The sequence below is a fragment of the Vespula vulgaris genome, chromosome 4 (genome assembly GCF_905475345.1).
Source record: "Vespula vulgaris chromosome 4, iyVesVulg1.1, whole genome shotgun sequence".
Classification (NCBI taxonomy): Eukaryota; Metazoa; Arthropoda; class Insecta; order Hymenoptera; family Vespidae; genus Vespula; species Vespula vulgaris.
The window spans coordinates 1860879-1887592 of record NC_066589.1 but is presented as its reverse complement, the minus strand read 5'-3'; the positions used below and the strand labels follow the sequence as shown (position 1 = coordinate 1887592).

Here is a 26714-nt window from a genome sequence, read left to right as displayed (position 1 = left end):
CCTTTTTTCCTTTTTCCAAGTTCCTAGACGTGTTCTATATATGTACATAATAAATATACACTGGTCATACGTATAAAACCGACGTTAGCCTTTGCTTTTCAGTGAGGACTATAAGATATCGTAAATTCTGGGTTGCGGCCTTCTTTACCATTCCAATTTATCTTTCGACAGGACTCGTTCGAATCTATGTTCAACCAATAGCGTTATTTGATGCGGGCTACCCGAGGTTATTCGTGCTGTCTTGCCTGATGTCACGAGCTTTGTTTAGACGCGTCCTTGACTGTTCCTTTCTCTTCCTCCTTTCTTCTTTTTTTTTCTTATCTCGTAGACATCCAATAATTTATTATCGAATCCAACAATAAGACATTCTTGAAAAGTGTATAATAATAATAATAAATATTAATATTTATTAAGTAATTAACGTTTAAGTAATAATAATTAAATATCGATTGATTAAAAATATACATATGTACGTAGTTTGTTCCATGAAGAAATATCAAACCATCAAGTTTATAGTGGCCGATAAAATATAATCGATTCAAAGTTTTAATTGTTTCAGATGTAAACGTGAAATTCTTCTAATTATTTTGAAATATTATAACGATTTGTCAAGCCTACGTTGATTGTAATAATAATTCGTCAACGTGATTTTATAGAAAATTTCTTACGACTTCCAGCTATGAATCATATCTCGATTTTTTTCATTAGCTAAATCAGTCCAAGGAAGTAAATAAAATAATGATAGCAACAATAACCATATCGAGTTAGAACTTGTCTCACTGGACAATCCCGTGATGCTTAACAGGCACTGACGCAAATGGGAGATATAAAAGTAGGAGGTCGTGGTGAGATGACTGCTTGAATGATTTTAAAACCGCAAACTTGTAGTCGACGTTGTGGTCGAAAGATCATTCGAGGTATACAGATACATAGATATCTCGATCATTTTTACTTTCTTCGATAAATCGAAAATTCGTCACATATCGAACACTCGCAAAACTTTTTTTTGCACAATCAAAAATAAAAATTAAAAAAATGGATCAACTTTCTCTAAAAACAAAACAAAATGTACGGATGAATAAATGTTCCGAATTTTTAATCAAAGAGTATTAGTGAGTAATGATACTCAAAAAGAATGAAATTGAATTTGATTTGCTTCTCGTTTCTTTTTTTTCATTTTGTTTCTACGTGAAAGTATTTTTAAGAGAACAAATTAACGAATATACCTACGAGTTATATTACGTGCTCATAAATAAAAAAAAGGATCGTATGTAAGTCGAAAGATACAGGTCGTGTGAAAGTCTTTTTCTATTCTGAGCACTCGATACGTTCGAATTGCCTGCAATATCCCAGCTACCGAAACTGACCGACGGTATTCGTTGTACTCGCAATAACGTAAGAGGAATTACGTCACACGCTGATTCCTTTCACTCCTTTTATATTGGACACGAAGCGAAACAGCAATTCGAACCTGTCGATCTATCGTATTACATATATCTACTTAAATTGATAACACTAAGAAGATACCTTCTAAAAGTGCTACAACACCTACCTAAACACGAATGAATGGGTATCCTTTACCGAAAGATTCGTATATTCGCATAATGAAAATAATCGGGTTATCATTTTTGATCGCACTTTTAGAATTTCATTTAATCAATTTTTACGAGAACGTATTATTTAGAAAGTTGTATTAATCCGTAGAATTGAATAAAACGAAACTCGATTGAAAGTTTCAAGACTTCTTTTCTTTTTCCTATATTATAAATCGATATAACTAACAAACTAATTTCTTCGATTTCGAGTAATAAAAATCTTTAAATATTTCTAATAAAAAACTATTTCGTTTCATGAAATTCGCGATGGCATTTATATAGAAAAAATTGTTCCTTTTCAATGCTCGTTTATTCTCATAATAACATCAACTAAAAGATGCATTTTCCTTCGGTTCATACCTCTTGGAAATTTATTAAAAATCCCAGACGTTCGGTCGAACAATTTGATATCATTAAACACGCTAGCAAGTTGTAATAAAAAACAAAAAAAAAACAAAAAAAAAGAAAGAAAAGGGAACGGTGAGGAAGCTTTCCGTTTTTAAACCGAGAAACTTTCTACGAAAGTCGGAAGGGTCGTCTAAATCCTTCGTACCGCAACGTGGCCGGTTAATTACTGCGTACTACGGATCGATACGTCCCTGGAAGCAAGTCATCGCGAGTATAATACATTTCTTTTTCACCAGGCTATTTGTCCTTGAACCTAATCGTAAATGCAAACTGAACTTCCACAAATGATCGAGGTCAAAGCTCTTGTTGGACTGATAAAAACGAATATTTCAGAGAAGTGTCGTCTGCGTCATTTAAATAAAACACCAATTTCGTCTGGTTGAACTGTTTACAACATAAACAATACAATACGATGTATAATAATAAATTGGAATCGTAATAAAAATTCAAATGAAGTCTTTTCAACTCGTACGACTTCTCGTAAACATTATGATTTTTAGATTCATCACAAAAGATTTTTATTACTTTTCAAATAATTTTATATTTTATATCTTATCGTTTTTATATCCTACAACATTCATCTTTTCATTATTATTATTCTTTTTTCTTTTATATAACTCGTTATGTCCGTTAATAATTTCCAATAGTTTGCCAATTAAGAATGCAATTAGAGAATGCATTGCCTATTCGAGAATGCTTTATATCTTGTCGTAACATCTATATCAAAGAATTTATAGAAATTTCGCTAACAATTCATATCATTCTGGTATATCGAATAACTGAAGGGTCAAACGTACGCAATGAAGCATCCTTTGATGGAAATAAATGACATTTAGCTATGGTAAGATGCCGTGGTAAGGGAAGATTGAACTTAGTGAAGTAAGATCGATGATGAAACGCGGATGAAATTACAGTGTATATGCGTGTAAAATACATACGAAAAAAAAAACAAGAGAAAAGAAATGGAAAAAAAAAGAAAAGAAAATATAAAAATAAACGAACAAATGAAGGGTCTACAAACAAAAATATCGTTCGATGCTCTATATCAAAAAGTTTCGTCTAAAATCAAACGTACCTATACTGTTTACGCGTTCAGACCATAAATATTATATAAATAAAAAACGAAACAAATATTGCGTTAAACGCGAACGCTTGCATAAAGCGCATTCGGTTAATCCCGAATTTAAATCGTTAACAAAGCGTAAAAACGTATTTTCCCAATAGTGAGTTCATTCAACTCAACTTTACCTCTCCATCAAAATAATTTTTACATCGAATAAATTTTATATGGAGAGTTATACGATACCGTGCTGTATTCATTGCTAAAAAGAGAACAAAAAAACAAAAAAGAAAAAGAAAAAAGGAAAGAAACGAATAAAACACGCACGATATCCTAAGAAATATTAGCGAAACGAAGCGATAACGATTTCTACAACGGTGAATACTCTCGTTGTGGCACGAGTTATCGATTATTATGATTCATTACGAAACTTTTACGAGGATGTCGAGTTATAGAAATGTATCGGAAGAGATAGATAGAATTGGCCAATTACTTTGATTCGATCAATGCGAGTTTTGCTTAATGAAAAATTAACTGACACAAGGTATTTTCTCGATTGAAAGGTTTTTTACGAATCTCCTTGATTTTTCTATATAAAAGAAGAAAAAAAAAATCAATTATGAGTTTAAGATAGTATAAATAAAAACAAAACAAAGAAATACGATACCATCTATGTTGAATTTTTAATATCCTAGCGTTTTTTACGATCTACTTATCCGGCATTTTTTTTTTTTTCTTTTTTCTCAATATTCCTATACAAATCCCCCATCGTAAAACGTAATCGACAGGCATACGACAGTGTAACGATATTGGAAAACTGTCAATTCGGTATGATATTTACCGCCACACCGTACGTTGATCCCTTGCACATTCTCACGAGATGACACGACGTATATGATAGTGTGCGCGACAAACGATGAAATTACACAATGTTTAACGATATGTATAAATCTATTTGTATTTTACCTAAACTTTGAACAAAGTTAAAAGCATAAGTAATTTCTTCTTCGTATATCGACTTACAATGTTACTTTTGTAAATTTTCATAATTTCTCATTTTTCGACTAATTATAAAATCCTTTGAAATACTAACACGCGACTCAAGTTTATCGTTTTCGTTAAGATTGTTCCGTAAAGATTTTAATTAATGAGAAATAAGACAGTAAATTAATTAACGACCTATCGAACTAATTAGTGGAACAAGATCAAAAGATTCGACGATACTTTAAAGCTTCGATGTGTTTGAAAAGTTTTTAAGGCTTCCTCAAGGTTTGTGTTCTGACTTTAGCGACGTGTGAACGTTCGTTGGCAGTCTCTGACATCACAAATTGTATAACGGTGTTATCTACGATACAAAAAAAATCCTCTTAGATTATATAAGATTTAATTATCCTTTCTTTCTTAATACGTATCCGCACGCGAAAACAAATGTGCTAGTTATTTCTACTGAAATGTCATTAAAGATCTTCCAAGGTTCGTGTTCAACAAACTTTTATGAATTCCTTACGATTAAAAAGATTCTTTTTCTGTCAAATATAAAGAAATAAACATAAGTAATTATTACTCGCAATTATTAATCCTTGATCGTGTAAGAAGAATACAAGCATTATCAAAAAGATCTAAAAGATTAAGAAGATCGATCGATCGATTTTATCATAAACTCGACATATTATCCTCGATAAAAGACTAGTCAAGTCGAGTCACGACATTTAAACATGTCCTAGCGATCTCGTGCGCGAACATAATTAGCTGATTATCTTAAACACTCTACGAAAATTATTATGCAGTTGCGCAGTAACGTAATAACAGACTGTGAAAGCGCCCACAAAATTTGTACCTTTGTAAGGATGAATTAAAAATTGTTTTTCTTTTTTGGAGACTAGAATAACTTGAGAGAAAGAACAAAAGTATATTTTCTTAAGAAATATGTCGAAATATAATGATATATTTCGTTCACATTTCTTCAATGTCGCGTCTTTCCTCGCGGCGCGAAATTCGAACGACGAAGAAATTTCACGCGCGAATATTCTTCTCGATACGTCTTATGTCGTTCCGCGCGTACGACCACTATCTAGGAATTACCATCTCAAGGTACTTACGTAATAAAGTGCCGTGAATTAAATTCTCGAGCTATCGGCATTATTGCATGCTAGCGACGTGGCACGCGCGACTCCGGCAAAGAAATAGCTAGGTTTTATATTTTTATAAACGTTTTTAAATCAGCTCCAATTTTTCCATCGTTTAATTCGCTCGTATCTTGTATTATTGTTTTATCAAAGAAGGGAGGAAAAATAGATTAAAACGCTTAATCTTATCGCTTGTTAACGAAATTATCCAATGATTTTGAGAAATTTATACGACCGGTTTAAAGTAATTTAAAATGTTATCTATATTATAAACAATTTTTTTTGTAATTTATTTATTTTATCACCATAAGAAAAAGTTATTTTATCCTACGATCTTAGAATCTCACGAAATATTTTAAAACGTGTATATATGTACAGAGTATATATATACAATTGGATACCTTTTAACGAGACTTTCCCCCTTTTTTCTGACCTTTCCGGCCCTTTCTACCATTTCGTCGTTTCTTCCTTTCCAACAATTTACGAGCTTTCAAAATTTGTTCCGGTCTCTTCAACTCTGACTTGGCCTTCACCTTCTCCTTGATCTTTTGATTATGACGCGCCCAATGTGTATTGACGTTTGTTTGCACTGAAATCAAATGTTTTTTCCGTTAGAACGCGTATGTGCACACACGTGCGGATACAATTTTAAATTGAAAATTATTAAGAAAGATTTTATAATGATATATTAAAGAGAAAGAAAAATAACAGAAAAGTATGAGTTCGTATATTCATGTTATCGGATATCATTCGCAATACATTACGTCGTCATATTTTTCAAGGTTTTATCATTTTGCGTACCTTTAAAATTATTGACAAGGACGCGAAAGAAATCAAATACTCGCTTGAGACCGTGTTCTCTTATTAGATGCAAGTTCGTACGTATCTTTATCTTATTATTGTCAAAACAAGGCCGTGATTTTAAGATAACGTTATTTTACAACAGTGTTCGAGAGGAAAAGTTAGGACGCAAAATAAAGAGAGGTCTGATAACAATTACATTTAAACATAATTGATAAGAGAATATGTGATCAAATTTCGAATTTTTTCATTAATCTCATGAACATCTCAGATTTCAATCGTAGCTTCTAATCTGTATAATTATGAACCAAAGAATTAGACACAGCTAATTAAAGCGTGCCTTACTATGCTCGCGTATAATTAACTGTTACAGCATATCTTATTATTTGTACGAAATGTAAGTGCAAGAGTCATTAGAAGAAACGCAAATAATTGAAATAATTACGTTCATGTTCAGTCATGCTGCAATCATTAAAAGCAATGATACACGCTTAGAATTTATTAAATTTTTAAATACGTTTACGTGTTTTGCGAATTTGCAAAATGTCATCTTCAAAAGTGCCGTCTCTATCACCGATAATTTTACTATATTGATGATTGTACAATGAGCTTGTTAAAAATGTAAAAATAAGTATTACGCCATGCATACACGATCTCGTTATATGTACGAAATATTCTCTCTTAAATAAAAGTCGATAATTTTTCTTGACAAAGATAAAAAGTACGATAATAGAAATGTTTGAGTGACTATAGTTCTTTATCATTTTGGTTGATTCCAAATTCAAATACCTTTTTTAGATAGGATATTTTAAGTATCGTGATATTCAACATGTTTTGATTATGCAATGATTACTCGTAAGTTGAAACTAAATAAATCTGTACCGAGCGTAGATAGATCAATGACCTTCTTCCTGCATTTAAACGTGCCTGAGATTGACTTGTCAACTTGTCTCGATTTATATCAGAAGTATGTACTATGGAAACTTACGCGTGGACCATACTGTGCCTTTATATAGATCAAAGGATTAATGACACTGTCTGGCAAAGTAATCTATTTACATTGTGTATATGTATATATATATATATATATATATATATATATATATATATATATATCGTACATGCAATAAATCACAGAATGATTATCCTATATCTTTCTTTCTCTTAACTTGTATAATATCTAAACTTACATTTTTGCAATTGTGGTGATTCTTCTTCGCTATCTTCGTCGGCCATAGCATCGACTTTACTCTTCTCCTTCCATTGCGTGTAACGATTTGTTTTGTATGTAGCAGGAATCCATGCTCCAGATTCGGTACGTATTTTACCAGCTTTTGGATCCTAAAAGGAAAAAGAAAAATATAAGATAATTACACTTAACATTATTACGTGTATAATGGTAAAATTATGGTTCATACGTTATTAATAGTAATCATTTTTTTCTTTTTACGATCCCATTTCTTAAGTTGTGTTTGTAGCCGTAAAGATTCTTCATTATCTGCTGTTAAATCCAATTGTGCTTTTTCTGCCTCTGTCATGAAATTGTTTACCGCCAATCTATAGAACGATTCAAGGATTACGATTAATATATATAGTTATATACGCAATAAAAAAACATATACTTTTAAAAACATACCCATCTTCTGTATGTTTATCTGGTGCAGAATACGGAATATAAAATTCTTCATCCTTAGTAGCCAAACGTTTCTTTTTCTTAGTATTTTTATACAAATCTTCTATATTTCGTTTCTTTGGCATTATCACTTTATTAAATGCTTCACTAATTTCATTCTCACTACTTTTTGGTAATGTAGTTTTTTGAAACATATCTGCAAATGGTACATAAAGTAACTATATAATATTTATATTTTGTAAAAAAATATATTTCTATAAAATATAAATTTACTTTTTGCAGCTTCCTCCTTCTTTGCTTCTAATGTCTCCATTTTTTTATGAAAGTTGAAAATATTATCTTTATGAAATGCTCGTTTTTCTTTCATCACTTTATAATCCAATGAACATGTTTTTTTGCCGATTTCGAATATTGTCTGTTAACAACAACATATAAAAATGAGAAATACATTTATAGAAAAAAAAAATAGTAAGATCCACATTTCCTATAACATACATACTCCTTGAGGTCTGTACTGTTTCATTTTAGTTAATATATCCATTGTGGCAGGATTAATATTAGAATATTCAGGTATTATACCAGCTGAATTAATATTCAATTCTTTCATTCGTTTAACGCTTTCCGATGATGCTGCTGGCCGAGATTTGATATAACGTTCATAAGCATTGTCACAAACTTTTTCCATGTTTTTCTACACATAAAGATATAATTAATTCACCTTATTGCCATCTATTTTGGAATTTATTCTGTTTTTCGACTTACCAGATCAGTAGATGAATCATGCCAATTTATTAATTCTGCAAGTTCTTCTTCTATCATAGCTTGAGGCATTTTTCCTATTATATACTCCATATCATTGCTTGTACTAGACAGAGGAACTATATTTAATGAACGACCAAGAAATAGATGTAAATCTAGGAGATATGGATACTCATCAGGAGTTACAATATTATAAGCAGTTCCAGTTCGACCAGCACGTGCACAACGACCTGTGTAATAAAATCCATAATTGCAAAAAGTGTAATAAAATCCATATGATCAAAGATTATAATATCTATTTAACATTGTACATACCTACTCTGTGCACGAACAATTTACATTTAGCTGGGAAATTAAAATTAATAACATTATCTAAATGAGGTATATCTATACCACGAGCAGCAACATCAGTAACAATCAAAGTCTTTACTTTGCCCATTTGAAATTTAGCAGCATTTATTTTACGTGCAGATGGATCCAAATTTGAATAAATAAATGTATTTGAAATTCCTGCTTTGTCTAGTATCTGTTAAAAAATTGCATTTTTTTTTTACTTCATTTTATAATAATGGAATAAAGATACAATAAATACTATAAATTTACCTGATGGAGGTATTCTACATGATGCATAGTTGCAGCAAATATTACAGTTTGTGAATCATTTGCAATGACATTCTTTAATAGAGCTAGAAGCACAGCCAATTTCTCTTCAGGACGACAAATAATAAATGATAAACTTAATTCTTCTGGCAATTTGCTTTCAACATCTAATCGTATTAAAATAGGATCGCTTAAACCTGCTTTAGTAAACTCTACTAAAATCTTGGGTAATGTGGCAGAGAACAGTAGAGTTTGTCTTGTCTCTGGTAATCTATTAACTATCTCATGAATTTGTTCACCAAAACCCATTTCAAATAATCTGCAATTTTATGTTAACTTATAATCCTATTTTATAAAATTATTATTTAATTAAATATCAAAATTATCTTATAAAACCATATTTTTCATAAAATCTCACCTGTCAGCCTCGTCAAATACAACATACTCTACACTGTTTAAACGTAAGTCCATTTCAACACATATATGAAGAAATCTGCCTGGTGTAGCAACAATAATATCAGGATTTCCATGAATAATACTGAATTGATTATCCATACTATCTCCTCCCAATATCACTGCAGCTTTTAATCCTATAAATTTTCCTAACTCTTTTATAAATTTCAATGTTTGCATTGCTAGTTCACGCGTAGGTGAAAGAATTAAAGCACGTGCACCAGTTTTAGCTTGTCTTGTCTTGAGTTTTTCAAACAACGGGATTAAAAAACAAGCTGTCTTTCCACTACCAGTCCTGGCCATTGCTACAATATCTCTTCCTTCAAGAGCTAAAGGGATTGTCTGTCGAAGAAATATTTATACTTAATATTTTTCATCTTCTTTTTTAAATTTACTATAAAGTAATATCTGAATCATGCTCACCTTTCTCTGTATTGGTGTTGGAATTTTATAACCACGTTTTAATATACCTTTCAAAATAGGATAGCTAAGAGCCATAGATTGAAATCCACCTGACTTCTTAGAAGCTTTTTTCTTGATGTCCGAAATGTCTTCATCTTCTTCATTTTCATTAAGTTCTTCTGTTCCTCCAAAACCAATAACCTCTGTATCCTTCATTTGGAATATTTATTTAAAAAATATTTAAATCGAAATAAATTAATTAATTAATGACATCAATGTTAAGATTTCTTTTAATCGTTAATACACAAATATAAAATTTGCATAACATAACCTAACAAAACAGAAATCATTTCACATCGGTCACATGTGTAAGAATTCTGAATGCACATGTACGATTTTTAACAGCTATGAAGTTAAATGTCAGAGAGACAACCTTGTAAAACTTCTTCATCTACAATTATTAATACTCCCTATTAAATATTCATTAAATAGTTAACACTGTTTCATATAAAAATTGAATAAATATAAGTAAAAAAAAATTATAAATTTTAATATGCTATATTAGTACATACAAATTTTCTAAATTTTATTATTTATGTTTCGAGTTATTGAAATCTAATAGGTTGGTTAACCTGAAATTTCGCGTGAAAATAGCCGCATGCTATGAAAGCTTCGGCCATTTTTGTAGGAACTTCCTTTCGTGTAAACTCAAAATGAAGTAAGTTAGTGCTTGTTTGAGAATATCTAATACGTTTAATGCAATCCTATTAAATTTATGCAAAGTATATAGTTGGTGATAATAAGAACAATATTTTTATTAATATGTGATAAATCTTTCTAGGATCGGTCTTTGCGCTTATAGCGGATATAAAATATATCCTGGCCATGGTAAAACTATGGTTAAAGTTGACGGAAAGGTATATTTAACTCTATTTTAATTTTATAAGTGTTATTTATTTTCGAGTACTTTGGAATACATTTTTTATTTGTAATCATATGATACTAATAACTCTATAAAAAAGATATTTATTATTCTTCAACATAACCTTACTTTTTTTTATAGACTTTTACTTTCCTCAACTCAAAATGTGAATCTGCTCACTTAATGAGACGTAATCCTAGAAAAGTTACGTGGACCGTTTTGTATAGGTACGTTCATTTAATTTTTTAAATTTCTTTTTTTTTATAATATATATATATATATATATATATATATATATATAATGTATACATTTTTATATATTATATTTGTCATGTAAATTACATAGACGAAAGCATAAAAAGGGGCAAGAAGAAGAACAAGCCAAGAAGAGGACAAGGCGTACTCAAAAATTCCAACGTGCTATAGTGGGTGCCTCTCTTACAGATATCTTGGCTAAACGTAATATGAAACCAGAAATTCGTAAAGCACAGAGGGACCAAGCAATCAAGTAAGTATTACTTTATTTATCTGTTTATTTATATAATATTTGTCCAATACTAAAATTTACTAGATATTTTTCTTCATAGACAACTGTTCCTCTGACAAGATCTTTATATCATGTTAGATTTCAGAATGTCTTAGAATAAATATGGATTGCTTCACCCAGAATTGTGCATTATTATAACACTGTCTGGTTTTTGCGGGTTCATACAAAAATATCAATTGCTTAATATATATGTGTATCGTATTAGTATATACACTTATAGTTGTATATACTTTTAGGGCTGCAAAAGAACAGAAGAAAGCAGCAAAAGCAACAAAGAAGGCTGTTGCACCTCCTAAAACTAAGGCTATGCCTAAGCAGAAAGCTGCAAAGGTGACGCAAAAATCTGCACCTCGTGTTGGTGGAAAACGTTAATCTTTCTGTGACATACGAATAAAATAATAATTTTAATTAAGATTTTCAATTCTATTCCTGAAACATATCATTATATTTTTAATTCTACTTTAAATAATAATACATTTTAATTTACTTCCAGCTTTATTTATGCGAAAGAAAACTCCCATATGGAGATAATATTTCGATTATATACATAGGATGATAAAAACAATAGTTTATTTAATTCCGATTAAAGTATTTTATACTTTGTATGTTGTGGAATATCTATTGTAGTATCAACTGTAACTTTATTTTTCTTTATTCAACTCTTTCTTTAAGATTGATAACTTCGTTAACGCCTTATCTCTCCATGCACGTCGTTCTTGTAACTTGTCAAGAGGACACATCTCGTTTAATTCGTTACTAATTTTATCTGCCATATCTCCGACAAATTTTGGTACCGGTCCGAAAGTCATACTTACATCATAAATTGATTTATTATATACCTCGCAATACTTCTTCATACCTGGAAAAAGAGTACATCTTGATTGTACATATTTGTTTATTTTTATCACTATGTATACCTTCGGCATTAAGATGCGCGGCTTCGAAAGCACCCAGAAATGCATATCTCATTCCAAGACCTTCGCTCATTACTGCATCTATATCTTTTGCATTAAGTACACCATCAGCTACCAATCTCCATGCTTCATTTAAAATTGCATATCTATAAAACAACGATTTGTCTAATTCTAGTTTAAATAATAATAAGTTGTTTAAAAAGAGTTAAAGATATGATTTATCACACGAAAAGCGTTAAAATTACAATCTGATCATACTGTATTCTATTCAATGCAAATCCATCGATTTCTCTATTGAGAACGACAGGTGATTGACCAATTTCAGTCATAATGGCTTTTGTTTGATTTGGTATTTCGGGTCGAGTCCATGGTGCTGGAACTATTTCAACCAGAGGTACGTAATACGGTGGATTTACCTAAATTCATAAAATATTTTCATAGATATACTACAATTAAAAGATGTTTGTATAAAAAAAGAAATCTTATTTACAGGATGAGACACGATCACTTGATCTCGATGTTTCAATTTCTCGCTATAAAGCGAAGGACGGAACGTCGATGTGGATGACGATAAAATAACTTTATCATCGATGACCTTATCGAGATCGTTATAAACTTTCGATTTCAACTGTAAATTCTCTGGTACGCATTCTTGAATGAATTTTGCACCTTTTACAGTTTCAGTTAAATTCGATGATCCTAAGAATCGAAAGATATATTTATAATTATTTTTACATTACTCCATAATATTAAATACGTATAATCAGACACGATTAAAGAGATAATATTATTGCTTATTACTTTCACAAAGAACCAAATCTTCCTTCCCATATGCAAATTTCCAACAAAATGCATCCTTTAAAAATTTACCGACACTACTTATAACTTTAATCTTTATTTCTTTTATGTTTTCCTTTTTCTCAATGTCGTCAGATATCTATCTGCTTTTTAATCTTTACTTATTTTATACACGTATAAGTACTATAACAGTTATATAACTCGATTTATAATTTGTTCAAGTACGTAACTCGATTCGATAAAGTATTGACTTTTTGATAAACCAATAAAATTTTATTAAAAATGTTATGATAAAGCATATCATTGTGTTTACAATCAAAAAATAAAAATTAAAGTTTGAACAAGTTTTCTCTCCTATCTCACTATTTGTATTTATGATAAATCGATTAAAAATAAATTTTCTTTTTTCTTCGTTCTTTTTTTTTCAAATCATTATATTAAATATACCCTTAATAAGCTGAAATTGTTGAGCAGCAGAAAGAGAACCACGAAGGAGACCGTCTTTTTCCAGACGATGTAATTGCTTTTGAATGTCTTCGAGAGCATTCGTAATTTGTTCCTGGACAATATCGTAAATTGTCACTTGATATCCCACACTGGCAAATAGCATGGCCCAGCTGCGGCCAATTAAACCACTAAAATTTAAATTTCAATGCTTACATTATCATAAAGGTAATAAAAATAATATGAAGTCATATTATCATAATATAAAAACAAATTGATTTGTTAAAAATATTTGTCAATATCGTATATAATGCGACGTGGTAGAGTTGTAAGTTACATATATAGATCTCACATATTTATAAGTACTATTTATCTATATATATATATACACAAACATCGACAGGCATAAAATATATATAACGAAGAACCATTCTCATAAATTTTGTCGTTCTATTTTATTATCTTATCTTTAAAAAAGTACAGTTCAGTATTGTGTTTTTAGAGTTCAATTTGGAAGGATTACTAGTGGGTTTCTCAAAAAATTATTAATTTTATGATTTTCTTTTGTCTTCAAATAGTGACTGACACATATAAAAAATACCAGGAAGCTAAAAGAATGTGAATAATGAATTTTAATAGCAATCATTATATGCAATTAACAAGAAAAACGGAAGTAAACAAGGTAATGTAATTTTTTCCTTGCAAGTCGATAAAAAAGTATAAAATTATATGGTTATTTTATTTGGAAATTATTATATAAAATGCAATACGCGGATTATCTGTCGAAGGAATTAAAAGTTTTTCGTTTCTATTACCAAAGATCATTCACGATATACGAAAGTTTACAAAAAGAAAAAAAAATTATGACAACGAATGTAAATGTGTTATTTTATACTTTTATACTTTTACTTTTTTTTTTACTACTAATTTACTAATTTATACCAATTTACATACAAATTTAAATAAAATTACCTTCGCAAAAATTCACTTATCAATTAGATTAAATGATTTTAATTTCAAGATGTATTTACCTGCCGATGATACCAATCTTTTCATTTTTGTTAGACATAGTGAACTATATGTCGGTTAAATAAAACCTCGAACGTACAATCAGTTGATACCGTAATGAATCAAAAATATGTACTGCTTGACACTGCTTCTTTTCCATATATAAGTCGTAGAACATTGCGATAATGATCCCCACCTATAAGATCCAAGCATATAAGAGATCTTTACAGAGAGTGTTACTACATCCATCGACAACATTTTTTGTTACACCTTTTTACAACTCGCTTGTATTCTATCGGTAATATATCGACATAACTATAAAAAGAAATACAAATTTTACAAAAATTAAAATATTTTTTAAACAAAAAAATAATAGAAAAGATGAATATATGAATATATACTATCATTGTTTAACATTTATTTACAAATTAATGTATTCTATTAAATTCGATTCTTATTTTGAGATGTAATATATACGAAGCGCTATAAGGAAAAAAGAACTTTACACTATTTACAAATAACTACACGATTCGCTGTATATATATATATATATATATATATATATATATATATATATATATATATATATATATATATATATTTTACTTTATTAACAATTTAAGTCGTTTACACAATAGAAAAAATATTTTTATAAATGTTATATGAATTATAACTTGGAGTATTTTATTTACTTTCGCATAACAAAGAGAAATTCATTTTGTTAGTTTATAATCGCAAAAATAAAGGAACATGAATTCTATAAAATATTTAATAGATTTCAATTTTAATTTTAAAAGAGATGAAATTTGTAACCTTCAAAATATTGGATATTGCGTATCGAATATATTGTCATGCGCGTGAAAACCCACGTTCTACACGCGATTAATTCTTCGTATCTGTACTTTACGGGGAAAAACCTTACATTTATCAAGGTTATTTTGTCACGCAGTTGAGAATCGAACTAGTACGATAATATGTGTTTGGTGAGTACATTGAGCGCAGTCTGAAGAGATCTTTACAAGATTGCAATCGTTTATTTGTATATATTGTCAGGTTGTTTTGTAGAATTAAGGTTAAAAAGGTGGTGGTCTCTTTGTGGAACAAATTGTATATTTCAGGATTTATTTGTTTCTTCTATTTATGCATTTAAAAATGCGGGAATATAAAAATTTCGCAGCGATGAAAGGAATATTTGATGATCTTCAAGATTACGGTACTTGTGGAAATGGTAATTGGATAATGATTTTTTTAAAGATTTATGTTTGTTTTTTATTAAAATCTTAAAAAGACAATTATTAAAAATGATGATCTTTGGTATAACAAATTATTTGTAATAGTAAACGTATTTCTCAAAGCATAGATGACATTTTCAACATTAAAAGCAATGTAATATTTAAATGTTCTGAATAATAATTTATTCGTTTAAGTATCATATATTTTGATAAACGATTATGTGATTGCAATCTATGTTTAAATATATAATGAAAAATAATTTTTTATGTAGACTAATATAAATCATAAAAATATTACATTAATAAACATTGAAATCATTTATATATTAAATAACTAATAAATTGTTTTCTTTTTTTATTTAGATCCAATGTTCATTAGCTCTACTAATGCATTAAGTCTTTATAATAATCATATAGATTCAAACGTAAATTTTAATATTGAATCACCTATGTCTACTATTTCATCATCATCATCACATATGCCTACATATATGTCATTAGATGATTATACCGGTACGTATATTTTCTTTTCTATTATTCTAAAGTAATCAAATTACAACATATGAAAGTAAAAAGATCTTATAAAATAATTAATAAACTTGTCTTAATGTGAACCATATCTTATGTTCTTGTCTTAATGTGTAAGGTGAAGCACATCTTATCATAACAGAGCAACCAGTAGAAAAATTTAGATTTCGTTATAAATCTGAAATGATCGGAACGCATGGAAGTTTAGTTGCAGCAAGTAATACGACTGCTCATAAAAAATGTGCTCCTACTGTCCAAGTAAATATAACTAATTTTGTAAAAAATAATAATAATATTATAAATATTGAAAAAAATATAAATTTTCAACGTTTTGTAATTAAAATTTAAAAATTTTCTAAAATTTATTTCAGTTAAGAAATTTTCAAGATAAAGCAATAATTCGCTGTACATTGGTTACATCGGATGATAGAAAAAAAAGACTTCCACATGCTCATCATCTAGTCAGAAGGACAGGACATAAAGATCAAGATGATCCTCATGAGATAGAAGTTTCTCAAGAAAATGGATTTACTGCTGCGTATGTTGATAAAAAACATTTGTTATTTTAAAAATAATTGATATATTTAATAATAATTAAATAATTTATATATTTATTATTTTATATAAGATAATGTAAAATCATATTGTGTAGCTGCATATGTTTTTCATCAAATTTTACAATATTTTATAGATTTCATGGAATGGGTATAATACATACTGCAAAAAAACATATCAAGGATGAACTTGTACGAAAACTTCAGTTTGAATTACTGGAAGAACGTAAAAGAAAAAATATTAATGCAATTCTTTCAACACGTGATGAAGTACAGGTATATATAATTTCATGGGAACATAATTTTTTGGTATATTCTGTAAGTAAAAATAAGAAAAAAATAATATCTCTTTGAAATCGATGTAAATTTACTCATTCAATGGAACTCATCACAAGATGCAAGACAATTCAACCTTTATGTTGTTTCATCGCGTTTGATTATTTGAACAAGGAATCATACTTAGAAAAAGCAGATTTTTTGAACATTGGTTTATTATTACATTATAAAGTATTAACAATGAGTTCCCTTAGTTTTCATATTTTTGGTATAATTTTTTTATAAAGCATTTATGGATCTGCGTTTATATAACATTTTTTCTTATTTATACTCATATAATATACTAGTGGAGTTTGATTTTTTAAACCTGGGATACTCTATATAATGTTAAAATTGATAATAAATAATAATCATTAGTGACATAAATATTTATTTTCACAGATTAAAGCTGATGCAGATATTTACCAAAAATCAATAAATCTTAATAGTGTGTCTCTGTGTTTTCAAGCTTTTATTAAGGATAGAAATAATATTATGATTCCATTTACAGAACCTGTTTATTCTAATCCGATTAATAATCTTAGTAAGTGTTTTATTAAATAATGTGATTTATTTTTTTATATCTGTGTAACATTTTATACATGTGATTTATTTGCATAATTTTTATTCTTTTAGAAAGTGCTCTTACTGGGGAATTGAAAATCTGCAGAATAGATAAATTTACAAGTTCTTGTGAAGGTGGAGAAGAAGTATTTATATTAGTAGAAAAAGTTGGAAAAAGTAAATAAAAAATTTTTCTTTGCTACCAAATAATAACATAGAAGTTATATTAAGTTATTAAAATTTTTTATTTTAGAAAATATAAAAATAAAATTTTTTGAATTAAATGAAGATGATATTGAAATCTGGTCTGATTATGGTCGCTTTTCTGAGTTGGATGTACATCATCAATATGCTATTGTATTCCGGTATGTATAAGTTCATATATCCGAAATCAGTAATATTAATATTTATCTTTAGAATATTTGATTTTACATTTAAGCACTCCACCATATAAAGATATAAATATTACCTCTTCAAAAGAAGTTTTTATACAGTTAGAACGACCAAGTGACCATGATTGCTCAGAACCTATTAAATTTACATATAAGCCAAGTGACAAAATATTAGGTATTTATTTTTAATTTTTATTAGATTTATATATTTCTCAAATATATAATTCTAATTTATTTTCCTTGCTTTCTATAGGTAGAAAAAGACCACGTACATCTTGTTCAAATAGTATTGAATTGGCACAATCGTTATCTACTATGCAAAACAATGATTCATTTACAAAATTGAATGATAGCCAAGAATTAAAAGATATATTACTAGAAGGATGCTCATCTGCGGAATATCGTAATTTTCTACAAGGCGTAGATCTGGATAGTAAGTTACTGTAAAATACATATTTATTTAATCTTTTATGATTTATCTGCATTTAAAAAAATATTCGATACATTCAATATATTATAATTACAGTATATATGCGTCTATTAAATAATAGTGAAGAAGAAGGACTCACATGGGATGGTCCGTCTACAAAAAAAGTAGGTCTTTTACCAATTTATATTATTATAATAATGATATGAATTTTATATAATCATCTACTATATGAATATATTTTTATCATTTTTATCAGTTGGATGATGATATCATATTTGCCAAGAATATTGTATTTGAAGCCATTAATATCGTTCAAAAGGAAATAAATGATAAAAATGGAGAAATTAGTCCTAATAAAAAAAAACAATTAAAAAAGTTACTTATGGATAGATCAACTTATGGCGATTCACCATTGCATGTAGCTTTACGTTATGGTCAACGCGATCTCGTAAAATACATTTTGATACTTATGGGAACTGATCCAGAATATCAAATACTTGTAAATATACAAAACAGTTCAGGAAAAGTACGTATATTCAGGAAAACTATAAATATTATTTTATCATTTATACTAATTCTTTTTATTATATGAATTTTTTACTATTGTATCACAAATTAGACACCGTTGCATTACGCTGTTCTACAAAATCAGCCAATCGTTATAAAAACATTATTAACACTTGGAGCAGATCCAAGTATATGTGATGACCATGGTTTCTCTCCATTACATACTGCTGTAAGAAGTAAGTTCTATAAGAAATATATATATATAGACATATACACAATACACACAAACATATGATACAAACACATAAATTTTTACTTTTAAATTTATTGTAGTACCTAATGCTGGAGCATGTGTAGATACTTTATTATCCAATAAACTAATTGATATTGAAAGTTACAATGATCTTGGATGGACATCTTTACAACTTGCTGCAGAAGCAGGTTCATATGATGCTGTATGCTCTCTCGTTCGAGCAGGAGCTAATGTAAATAATACGGATAAATCGTACGGCCGTACTGTATTACATATAGCAGTTGAAGGAGGTCATAAAGAAATAGTTGAATTTTTATTGAGAAATGTAAGATTAATGTATAAATAAATTAACATACAAAATTTAATTTTGCTATTTATCTAGTGATAATATATCAGATGCATTTAATAGTTAATTACTATTAATTTTTACTAAACAATGACATTAATTACATAATTTTTACAGAGTGATATTGATATAAACAAAAGCAATTTTAGCGGAAATACAGCATTACATACTGCAGTAGCATATTCTGGAACAAGAGCAAAAGAATTATGTAAATTATTAATGGAATATGGAGCAGATCCACATATCCAAAATAATAGCAGTTCAAGCTTAGATGATGTATGTAAATATATATGAATTATATATAATTTTTGTATAAACTTTTTACTTCAAAGATTTAAGACATCTATGTTAAAGTAATAAATAATATAATTTGCAAACAGATGGAACAAGAAATAAATGAAGTTAACATAAAAGTTGAAGTAGAATCCGAAGAAGAAAATATAGATGAAACTGTTGGACAGTCATCCTTTGATTTAGCCACTAATAAGCCAGAAGTAAATAAATTTAATAAAAATATGTAAATAAATATTTATAAGATAATTCCATGTTTGAATCTGTATATTTTTTACAGATTTTGCAACTTCTAATGGGACATGATAGCAATACACAAGAAGAAAATAAATTAATCTCATCTATAAAAGAAGAAATATTAAATGAGGATACAAAAAATAATTGGTTGAACAATGAAAATAAACAGAAATTAGCTGCAATTTTGGATAAAACAAAAGGCTGGGAAAAATTAGCTAAACATTTAAATCTTGAATTTCTTTTACAATCATTGTGCCAAGACTCATTAAGTCCATCTTTATTACTTTTAAATTATATAGATGTAAGTTATACTATTATTATTTTTATCTCCATATAGCTCTTATTTATGATTTATTCAAAATTATTTTACTTTTATAGGTACAGGGTGACATTACACTTACACAGATGCACGATTCGTTAAATGAAATCAAAGAAGTTGAAGCAGCACTATTTATCATCGACTTTGTGAGGCATCAATAAAGAGAACAGAAATATTTATTCATATTATTTATATGATAAAATTGTATAATGTACACCATGATACTATACTTATTAATTTCTTGGCAACATAGATATATTTTTATGAATGATTTACAGTAATGATATAATGTAAATTTTGAATCATGTAAAAGACTAGTATATTAATAATTGTATTTATATATAAATTTATTTTGTCTTGTATAACTATTTATAGATGTATTTTCATATTATTCTCTTTGAATAAGTACGATTTGAAATATATTTAAATATTCTATCAAACGAGTCTTACGAAAGTTAATTTTATTTCCAAAATTATATTCAAAATGTTCATCACTTTTGATTTTATAACGCTTTACACTGATAATAAGTTCCTTAATTTAATTCCTGAATGATTTTGATGAACAAGATTTCATTTTAAAAATAAAAGTTTAAGAGAGGACATGACTTTTTCGAATTTCTAAAAAAGCTTTACTTTTTTTTTTTTTTTTTTTTTTTGAAAAAAAATAATCGCAAAGTAGAGCAATTGTGCCTTCATAAATTGAAAGACAACAGCTAAAAATATGATTCATTCGATGAATTTTCATGATTTTAAAAAAAAATTTTTGAAAATTTTGTTTTGTTACTTAATTTTAGATATAATTTTTGCAAAAAAAATAATATTTTTTCAAAAATCTGAAAATATAATCTCGTGTAAAAATCCTTTATCTTTCGAATCGAGCTCTTGATCATTAAAACCCAACAAAAATTGTTATCGTGAGAATTCATGATATAAATCTTTGCAAACACATAAGAAGAGAATCCCCTTAACAACTGCCGATAAAATTATAGTAAAGTATTTTATCATATTATGCATCATACGTTGTTAAATATCTATTAATAAAAAAAACAACATGCAAATTTTCTTATCATCAATTTCATTCAGATTCAATGATAAAATAATAAAAATAATCATCCAATTGCCGATAAGTGCAAGTGATAACGATACTAACGCCATCAAAGCAGGGCATTATTATTGAACATATGTTAGGTTTAACTTGCGTTTATATTCGAAGCTATTTTTTAGTTTTTTTTTTATAAATAATGGATACACGAGACCAGATTTTATCTATGATAACAAACAAGTAAAATTTTGATTTTTTAAATTACGTAAAACACTCCTTACAAAAGAATTATTTATAAAAAATATCACAAAGAGCGCGCACAAAATACATGTATCTATGACCATTGTATTTTGAAATATGTAAAAAATTAATATAACGTTTTTATAATTATTTTATAATATTTAAATCATGTCTAATGAATTAAAATCTATTACTAAGCCAAAACGGCAACAACATAAAAATCAACATTGTGAAAAGAAAATAAATGAAGAAGAATATGAGAATATTGAGTCATTTTTTTCAAAATTCTTTAACTTGTCTATACAAAATAAACCAAAGTGTACAAAAAGTAAAGAAGAGTCTATCAAATTTATTCAAGATAATAGTAGAACACAATTTGCACAAACTGTGACCAAATTAAGTATTCCTACTATGAGTAAACAAAATGGAATGATGAAAATGAATAGACCAAACGTTCATCCGAAAAACTCTAAAAAATTTTCCGTAAGAAAAGTTTGATATTTTTATAATTACATAAGTTAATTTAAACATTATTATTACTATTATTATTGCTATTAGTATTATTACTATTATCATTGTTATTGTGACAATGTATTTTCATAATGTCTATTATAAATATGATTTATAGTTATTATATTTATTTAGAAATAATTTAATTACAAATCAAATGATATATTAAAATAATTTGCTTAAAATATAAACAAATCATATATATTTAAGTACATTAGAATATATATACATATATTTAAGTACATTACATTAAGTACACAAGTATATTAGAATTATGTTGCAAAATTAATAACATATTTATAATTTGTCTACAGGTAAAACCACAACTAAGAAAAAGATATATAAGTCCAAGTAAAGAAGAAATTAAGAATAAGATAGAACAAAGAGAGGAATTGATACCAAAAAAAAGGGATATATTATCATATAATGGGAATGCTTCATCAAGTAATTTATGTGAAGAAGAACAAAAATCTATAAAAAAATCACAAAAAATTGTAAAGCCTATAAGATTAGAGGAAAAATTCCCAAAGTTTATACCAATTTCTAAAATGAAAACAATATTAGAATCTCAAAACCCAACAGATTTGAAATACATAAAAGGATATTTGCGTATTAACCCTAAATTTGGTAAACATGCTTATATAACTATGCCTAATGGAGAAAATGATTTATTAATTATTGGTCTGCGTGATAGAAACCGTGCTTTTAATGGAGACTTAGTAGTAGCTAGCATAAATGAAGAAGAAAAATGGCATAGAGGTACTAATGAACAAAAACAAAAAACTGGTACAATTGTTTGTATATTAGAAAAAATACACCCAAGAAAAGCAGTTGGATTTTTAAAGCAATCTGATCCAATAATATTACTGCAACCAAGGGATAACAGAATACCAATGATTAAAATACATTTAGATACACTGCCAGAAATTTATAATACTAAACCATCTTTATTCGAAGAAATTTTATTTCTTGTTGATATTACTGCTTGGGAAAAGCCACGATATGCTATTGGGTATATTTTTCTTTATTTTTTTTTTTATATAGAACTTATAGATATCTTTCTTAACTTTACATACCATGCAATTTTTTTTCTGAATGTTATAACATTTATTATTTGAACTTTTATTTCAATACACACACACACACACACACACACACACACACACACACACACACACACACATACACACTTTATATATATATATATATATATATATATATATACTTTTTAATTAGTATTTTAATATTTATTTTATAATTTATATTTATATATAATAAGTATTATTGTAATTTTCATAGGAAAATTGAACATATGATTGGCACTGCAGGGGACATGGAAGTAGAGCTTAATGTTATATTACTTGAAAATAATATAAATACAGATCCTTTTAATAAGGAATTGGTGAAAGATTTACCTTCTGCAGAAAATAATTTGACTTTAATGGACATTAAGGAAAGAGAAGATTGGAGGCAAACTTGTGTGTTTACTATTGATCCTGCAACTGCAGTTGATTTAGACGATGCTGTTTCTTGTACAGTTTTAAAAAATGGAAATTATGAGGTAATACAGTGTATTTTTTTAATTTTTTTGTGATTAATAATATATTACTGATATTGTTATTATGTTATTTAGGTAGGAGTACATATCTCAGATGTAACCCATTATTTAAAAGCTTCTTCGCCATTGGATATGGAAATTGCTAAACGTGCTACAACAGTATATTTAGTTAATCAAGTTTATCACATGATGCCACAGGAATTACGTAAATTATGTTCTCTTTTACCTGGTCAAGACAAATTAACTTTTTCTGTTATTTGGGAAATAACACCTGATGTACAAATTGTAAAACATCGTTTTGCAAAAACTATAATTAATTCGTGCTGTCAAATGACATATGAACAAGCTCAAAAGATAATTGATAATCCTGAATATCCTGATGTTGATGAGACATTGAATATAAAGGGAAATTTTACATTTTTTCAAATCTGTGATGTGATCAAAAATTTATATAATTTATCTGAACAAATGAGAACTAAAAGGTATGCAGATGGTGCTCTTAAAATAGATCAACCAAAATTACATATTTCTATTGATAAAATATCTGGATTACCTACATCTTATAATATTTTGGAAAAAATGGATAGTAACAGGTATACTATTAAAAAGTTCGAAAATAAAATAAATTACTACAAACAAATTGATGTAATAAAAATAATTTCAGGCTTATAGAAGAATTTATGTTATTAGCTAATATGACTGTTGCAACTCATTTATATAAAACAATGCCTGAATATGCTTTGCTGAGAAGTCATGATTATCCTTCCGAACGTTTTCTAACTTTAACTCAAAATATTCTTCAGAGATTTGGAATACACTTAGATATTGCATCTTCTGGAGATTTATATAATAGTATTCAACGCTATGAATCGTGCAAAGAGTTGGAATCTGAAACATACATGTATTTAACAAAATATAGATTGATGGTTATTAATAATCTTTGTTTGAAAGCAATGACAGTAAGATTTCGAAGAATATTATATATATATTTTTTATGAATTGTAATATTTTTTATTTTTATCTGTTTTATTTATTTTAATTTATTTCAGCGTGCTATATATCGTTCATCTAAAGTTACAGAAGTAGATGATTTACGACATTATGCACTAAATGTACCATATTATACTCATTTTACTTCTCCTATTCGAAGATATCCTGATTGTGTTGTTCATCGATTACTTCATTCTACTATATCTTTAAATGTAGAACTAGCTCCAAATTGGAGTTCTGAATTATGTTCTAAGTAAGTAAAATAAATCTAAAACTAAAAAAAAAAGACTATATGAAATAAAGAAAAGAGAGAGAGAGAGATAATTCTCTTCATATTGTGTATATTAATATGATTAAAAAAATAAAGTTTTACTAATGTTATACTAACATTTTACAGAATAGCAACAAACTGTAATTGGCGCAAATATTATGCAAAACTTGCTGAGGAACAAATTAATGAATTATATTTTACATGTTTAGTAAATATGATAGGATCAATGACTGTTATAGCTATTGTATTGGATGTCAAACAGTATTATATAGAATTTATTCTATGTGATACTGGAATTAAAGCAAAAATGGATTTAAAGGAAATAAAAAATAAAACAACTATTGAATATACAACTGAACATTTAGTTCCAACATTAACTATAACTTGGAAAGAATCCCATATTACTCAGGTATGTAGTTACTGAAAATAGTTGATAATTTCTTCTATCTCGAATATATATGAAGATTTTATAGTAGATTAATGAAAATGATAACTGTAATAACTAGCATTGAATATTGTAAAATGTATATTATTGTTTAATATTATGTTTTAGGTGATAACTACTTTTTCAATAGTACATTTAAGAATCAATAAACATCCTAATTGTTTTCGATTAAATACTGTACTTCTAGAACCAATCAAAAATCATGACTGCTAAGTGAATATAATATATTTAACATGTAGAAATTTCTTTTATAATGTAGATAACCAGATTTTTTTTATACAAGAAGCTTTAAACTATACTATTAAAATATCATTTTGTGTTATTAGTAAGAAAAAGACCGATTTTTTTAATGCTATAAAGAATCTATAATTGTTTAATTTTGATAGAAAACAAAAAATGTTACATTTGATTATATATTAAAATTCTTCGAGTATTTCAATAACATTTTTTATTATATTCTGCACATATTTTTCTTGTAGTATAGAAAAATTATATTATATATTGACGACTTGTATGTAAAAATATACAAATAAATTTTTTAATGTGTACTTATAATGTAGTAAATAAGGTAAAAATGAATTTTATACACTACAATAAGAAAAAAACTTCAATTGTTTTCGAGTTATACAATAGCAATCTTCTAAGAATTAGTCTAAAAAAAAATATTCGATTTATAATAAATTTATATGAATTTGAATTTTTACAATGTTACATTATTATTTTATATATTATTTTTAAAGGATAAAATTCGTTAAAAATTATTTCGTTGCATAGATAATGAGTTGTCTATATAATCAATTTATGTAATAAATGAAAAATTAATGCATAAACTTATAATATGTAATTTTGAAAGATATATGACACATTGTGACGAAATAGTTTAATCCTAATAAAACTAGACAGGAGTGCAAACCCTATTCTACCGAACGTACCAGTGATTGATAACAGCAATATATTGGTTATTTGTGCTATCAGTGTCATGAAAGTTGCTCGAATTTTATTAATAATTATACGCGTTAATTCTTTTCGCTCATGCATAACGATCGGGTGAACTCACACTTTTCATTTTCTCATATTTATGTCCTTCTATAATGATGGCGTACTAGTATAGTAATCCGTGATAAATACAATACAGCATGCAGAGATATGCACAAGATATAAATGCATAAATTAGTGAATACTTATATATCAAATATTATTTTATATAATAAAGTATAAAT

The 26714-nt window shown here is 27.5% G+C and overlaps 5 protein-coding genes and 1 non-coding gene across 14 annotated transcripts; 4 read left to right on the top strand and 2 right to left on the bottom strand.

Annotated features, from left to right (window-relative positions):
* Window positions 1-300: 300 nt before the first annotated feature.
* Window positions 301-10223, bottom strand: LOC127063598 (ATP-dependent RNA helicase DDX54). 7 transcript variants are annotated; one of them, XR_007781423.1, is made up of 13 exons: window positions 9859-10223; window positions 9401-9777; window positions 8986-9301; window positions 8698-8908; window positions 8386-8612; window positions 8123-8314; window positions 7897-8038; window positions 7627-7819; window positions 7409-7547; window positions 7181-7331; window positions 4901-5778; window positions 474-4408; window positions 301-368 (listed from the first exon to the last, which is right to left on the bottom strand). XR_007781423.1 is itself a non-coding variant. In XM_050993593.1 (12 exons), exons 1-11 carry the CDS (start codon window positions 10051-10053, stop codon window positions 5594-5596), a joined length of 2328 nt encoding a protein of 775 aa, XP_050849550.1. In that variant the 5' UTR covers window positions 10054-10223; the 3' UTR covers window positions 301-368; window positions 5591-5593. The 7 variants fall into 7 exon arrangements, 1 of the variants encoding a protein (XP_050849550.1); XR_007781422.1 differs by having other exon boundaries at window positions 466-4408; window positions 5163-5778; XR_007781421.1 differs by having other exon boundaries at window positions 5163-5778.
* A 254-nt stretch (window positions 10224-10477) lies between these two features.
* On the top strand, window positions 10478-11718 carry LOC127063580 (60S ribosomal protein L24). Its single transcript, XM_050993560.1, has 5 exons — window positions 10478-10555; window positions 10679-10754; window positions 10901-10986; window positions 11106-11267; window positions 11543-11718. The coding sequence occupies exons 1-5, from the start codon at window positions 10551-10553 to the stop codon at window positions 11676-11678; spliced, it is 465 nt and encodes a 154-aa protein (XP_050849517.1). The 5' UTR covers window positions 10478-10550; the 3' UTR covers window positions 11679-11718.
* On the bottom strand, window positions 11102-14662 carry LOC127063579 (lambda-crystallin homolog). Its single transcript, XM_050993558.1, has 6 exons — window positions 14494-14662; window positions 13466-13653; window positions 12711-12919; window positions 12479-12636; window positions 12224-12366; window positions 11102-12165 (listed from the first exon to the last, which is right to left on the bottom strand). Exons 1-6 carry the CDS (start codon window positions 14529-14531, stop codon window positions 11948-11950), a joined length of 954 nt encoding a protein of 317 aa, XP_050849515.1. The 5' UTR covers window positions 14532-14662; the 3' UTR covers window positions 11102-11947.
* LOC127063611 (small nucleolar RNA SNORA79) lies at window positions 11345-11475 on the top strand. Its single transcript, XR_007781429.1, has one exon. It is a non-coding gene; the product is annotated as a small nucleolar RNA SNORA79 (small nucleolar RNA).
* A 641-nt stretch (window positions 14663-15303) lies between the features above and the next one.
* Window positions 15304-20878, top strand: LOC127063578 (nuclear factor NF-kappa-B p110 subunit). Of its 3 annotated transcripts, none has more exons than XM_050993555.1 (19): window positions 15306-15453; window positions 15536-15698; window positions 16066-16215; window positions 16349-16488; window positions 16602-16768; window positions 16922-17060; window positions 17502-17643; window positions 17736-17840; window positions 17917-18028; window positions 18103-18230; window positions 18309-18488; window positions 18582-18649; window positions 18742-19011; window positions 19105-19228; window positions 19326-19570; window positions 19709-19867; window positions 19972-20085; window positions 20163-20420; window positions 20498-20878. In XM_050993555.1, the coding sequence occupies exons 2-19, from the start codon at window positions 15611-15613 to the stop codon at window positions 20597-20599; spliced, it is 2691 nt and encodes an 896-aa protein (XP_050849512.1). In that variant the 5' UTR covers window positions 15306-15453; window positions 15536-15610; the 3' UTR covers window positions 20600-20878. The 3 variants fall into 3 exon arrangements, with proteins under 3 accessions (XP_050849514.1, XP_050849512.1, XP_050849513.1); XM_050993556.1 differs by having other exon boundaries at window positions 15313-15453; window positions 15589-15698; XM_050993557.1 differs by lacking the exon at window positions 15536-15698 and having other exon boundaries at window positions 15304-15453.
* A 429-nt stretch (window positions 20879-21307) lies between these two features.
* LOC127063467 (DIS3-like exonuclease 2) lies at window positions 21308-25990 on the top strand. Its single transcript, XM_050993309.1, has 8 exons — window positions 21308-22203; window positions 22545-23242; window positions 23530-23791; window positions 23864-24381; window positions 24453-24747; window positions 24838-25031; window positions 25176-25458; window positions 25603-25990. The coding sequence occupies exons 1-8, from the start codon at window positions 21889-21891 to the stop codon at window positions 25705-25707; spliced, it is 2670 nt and encodes an 889-aa protein (XP_050849266.1). The 5' UTR covers window positions 21308-21888; the 3' UTR covers window positions 25708-25990.
* Window positions 25991-26714: the final 724 nt, after the last annotated feature.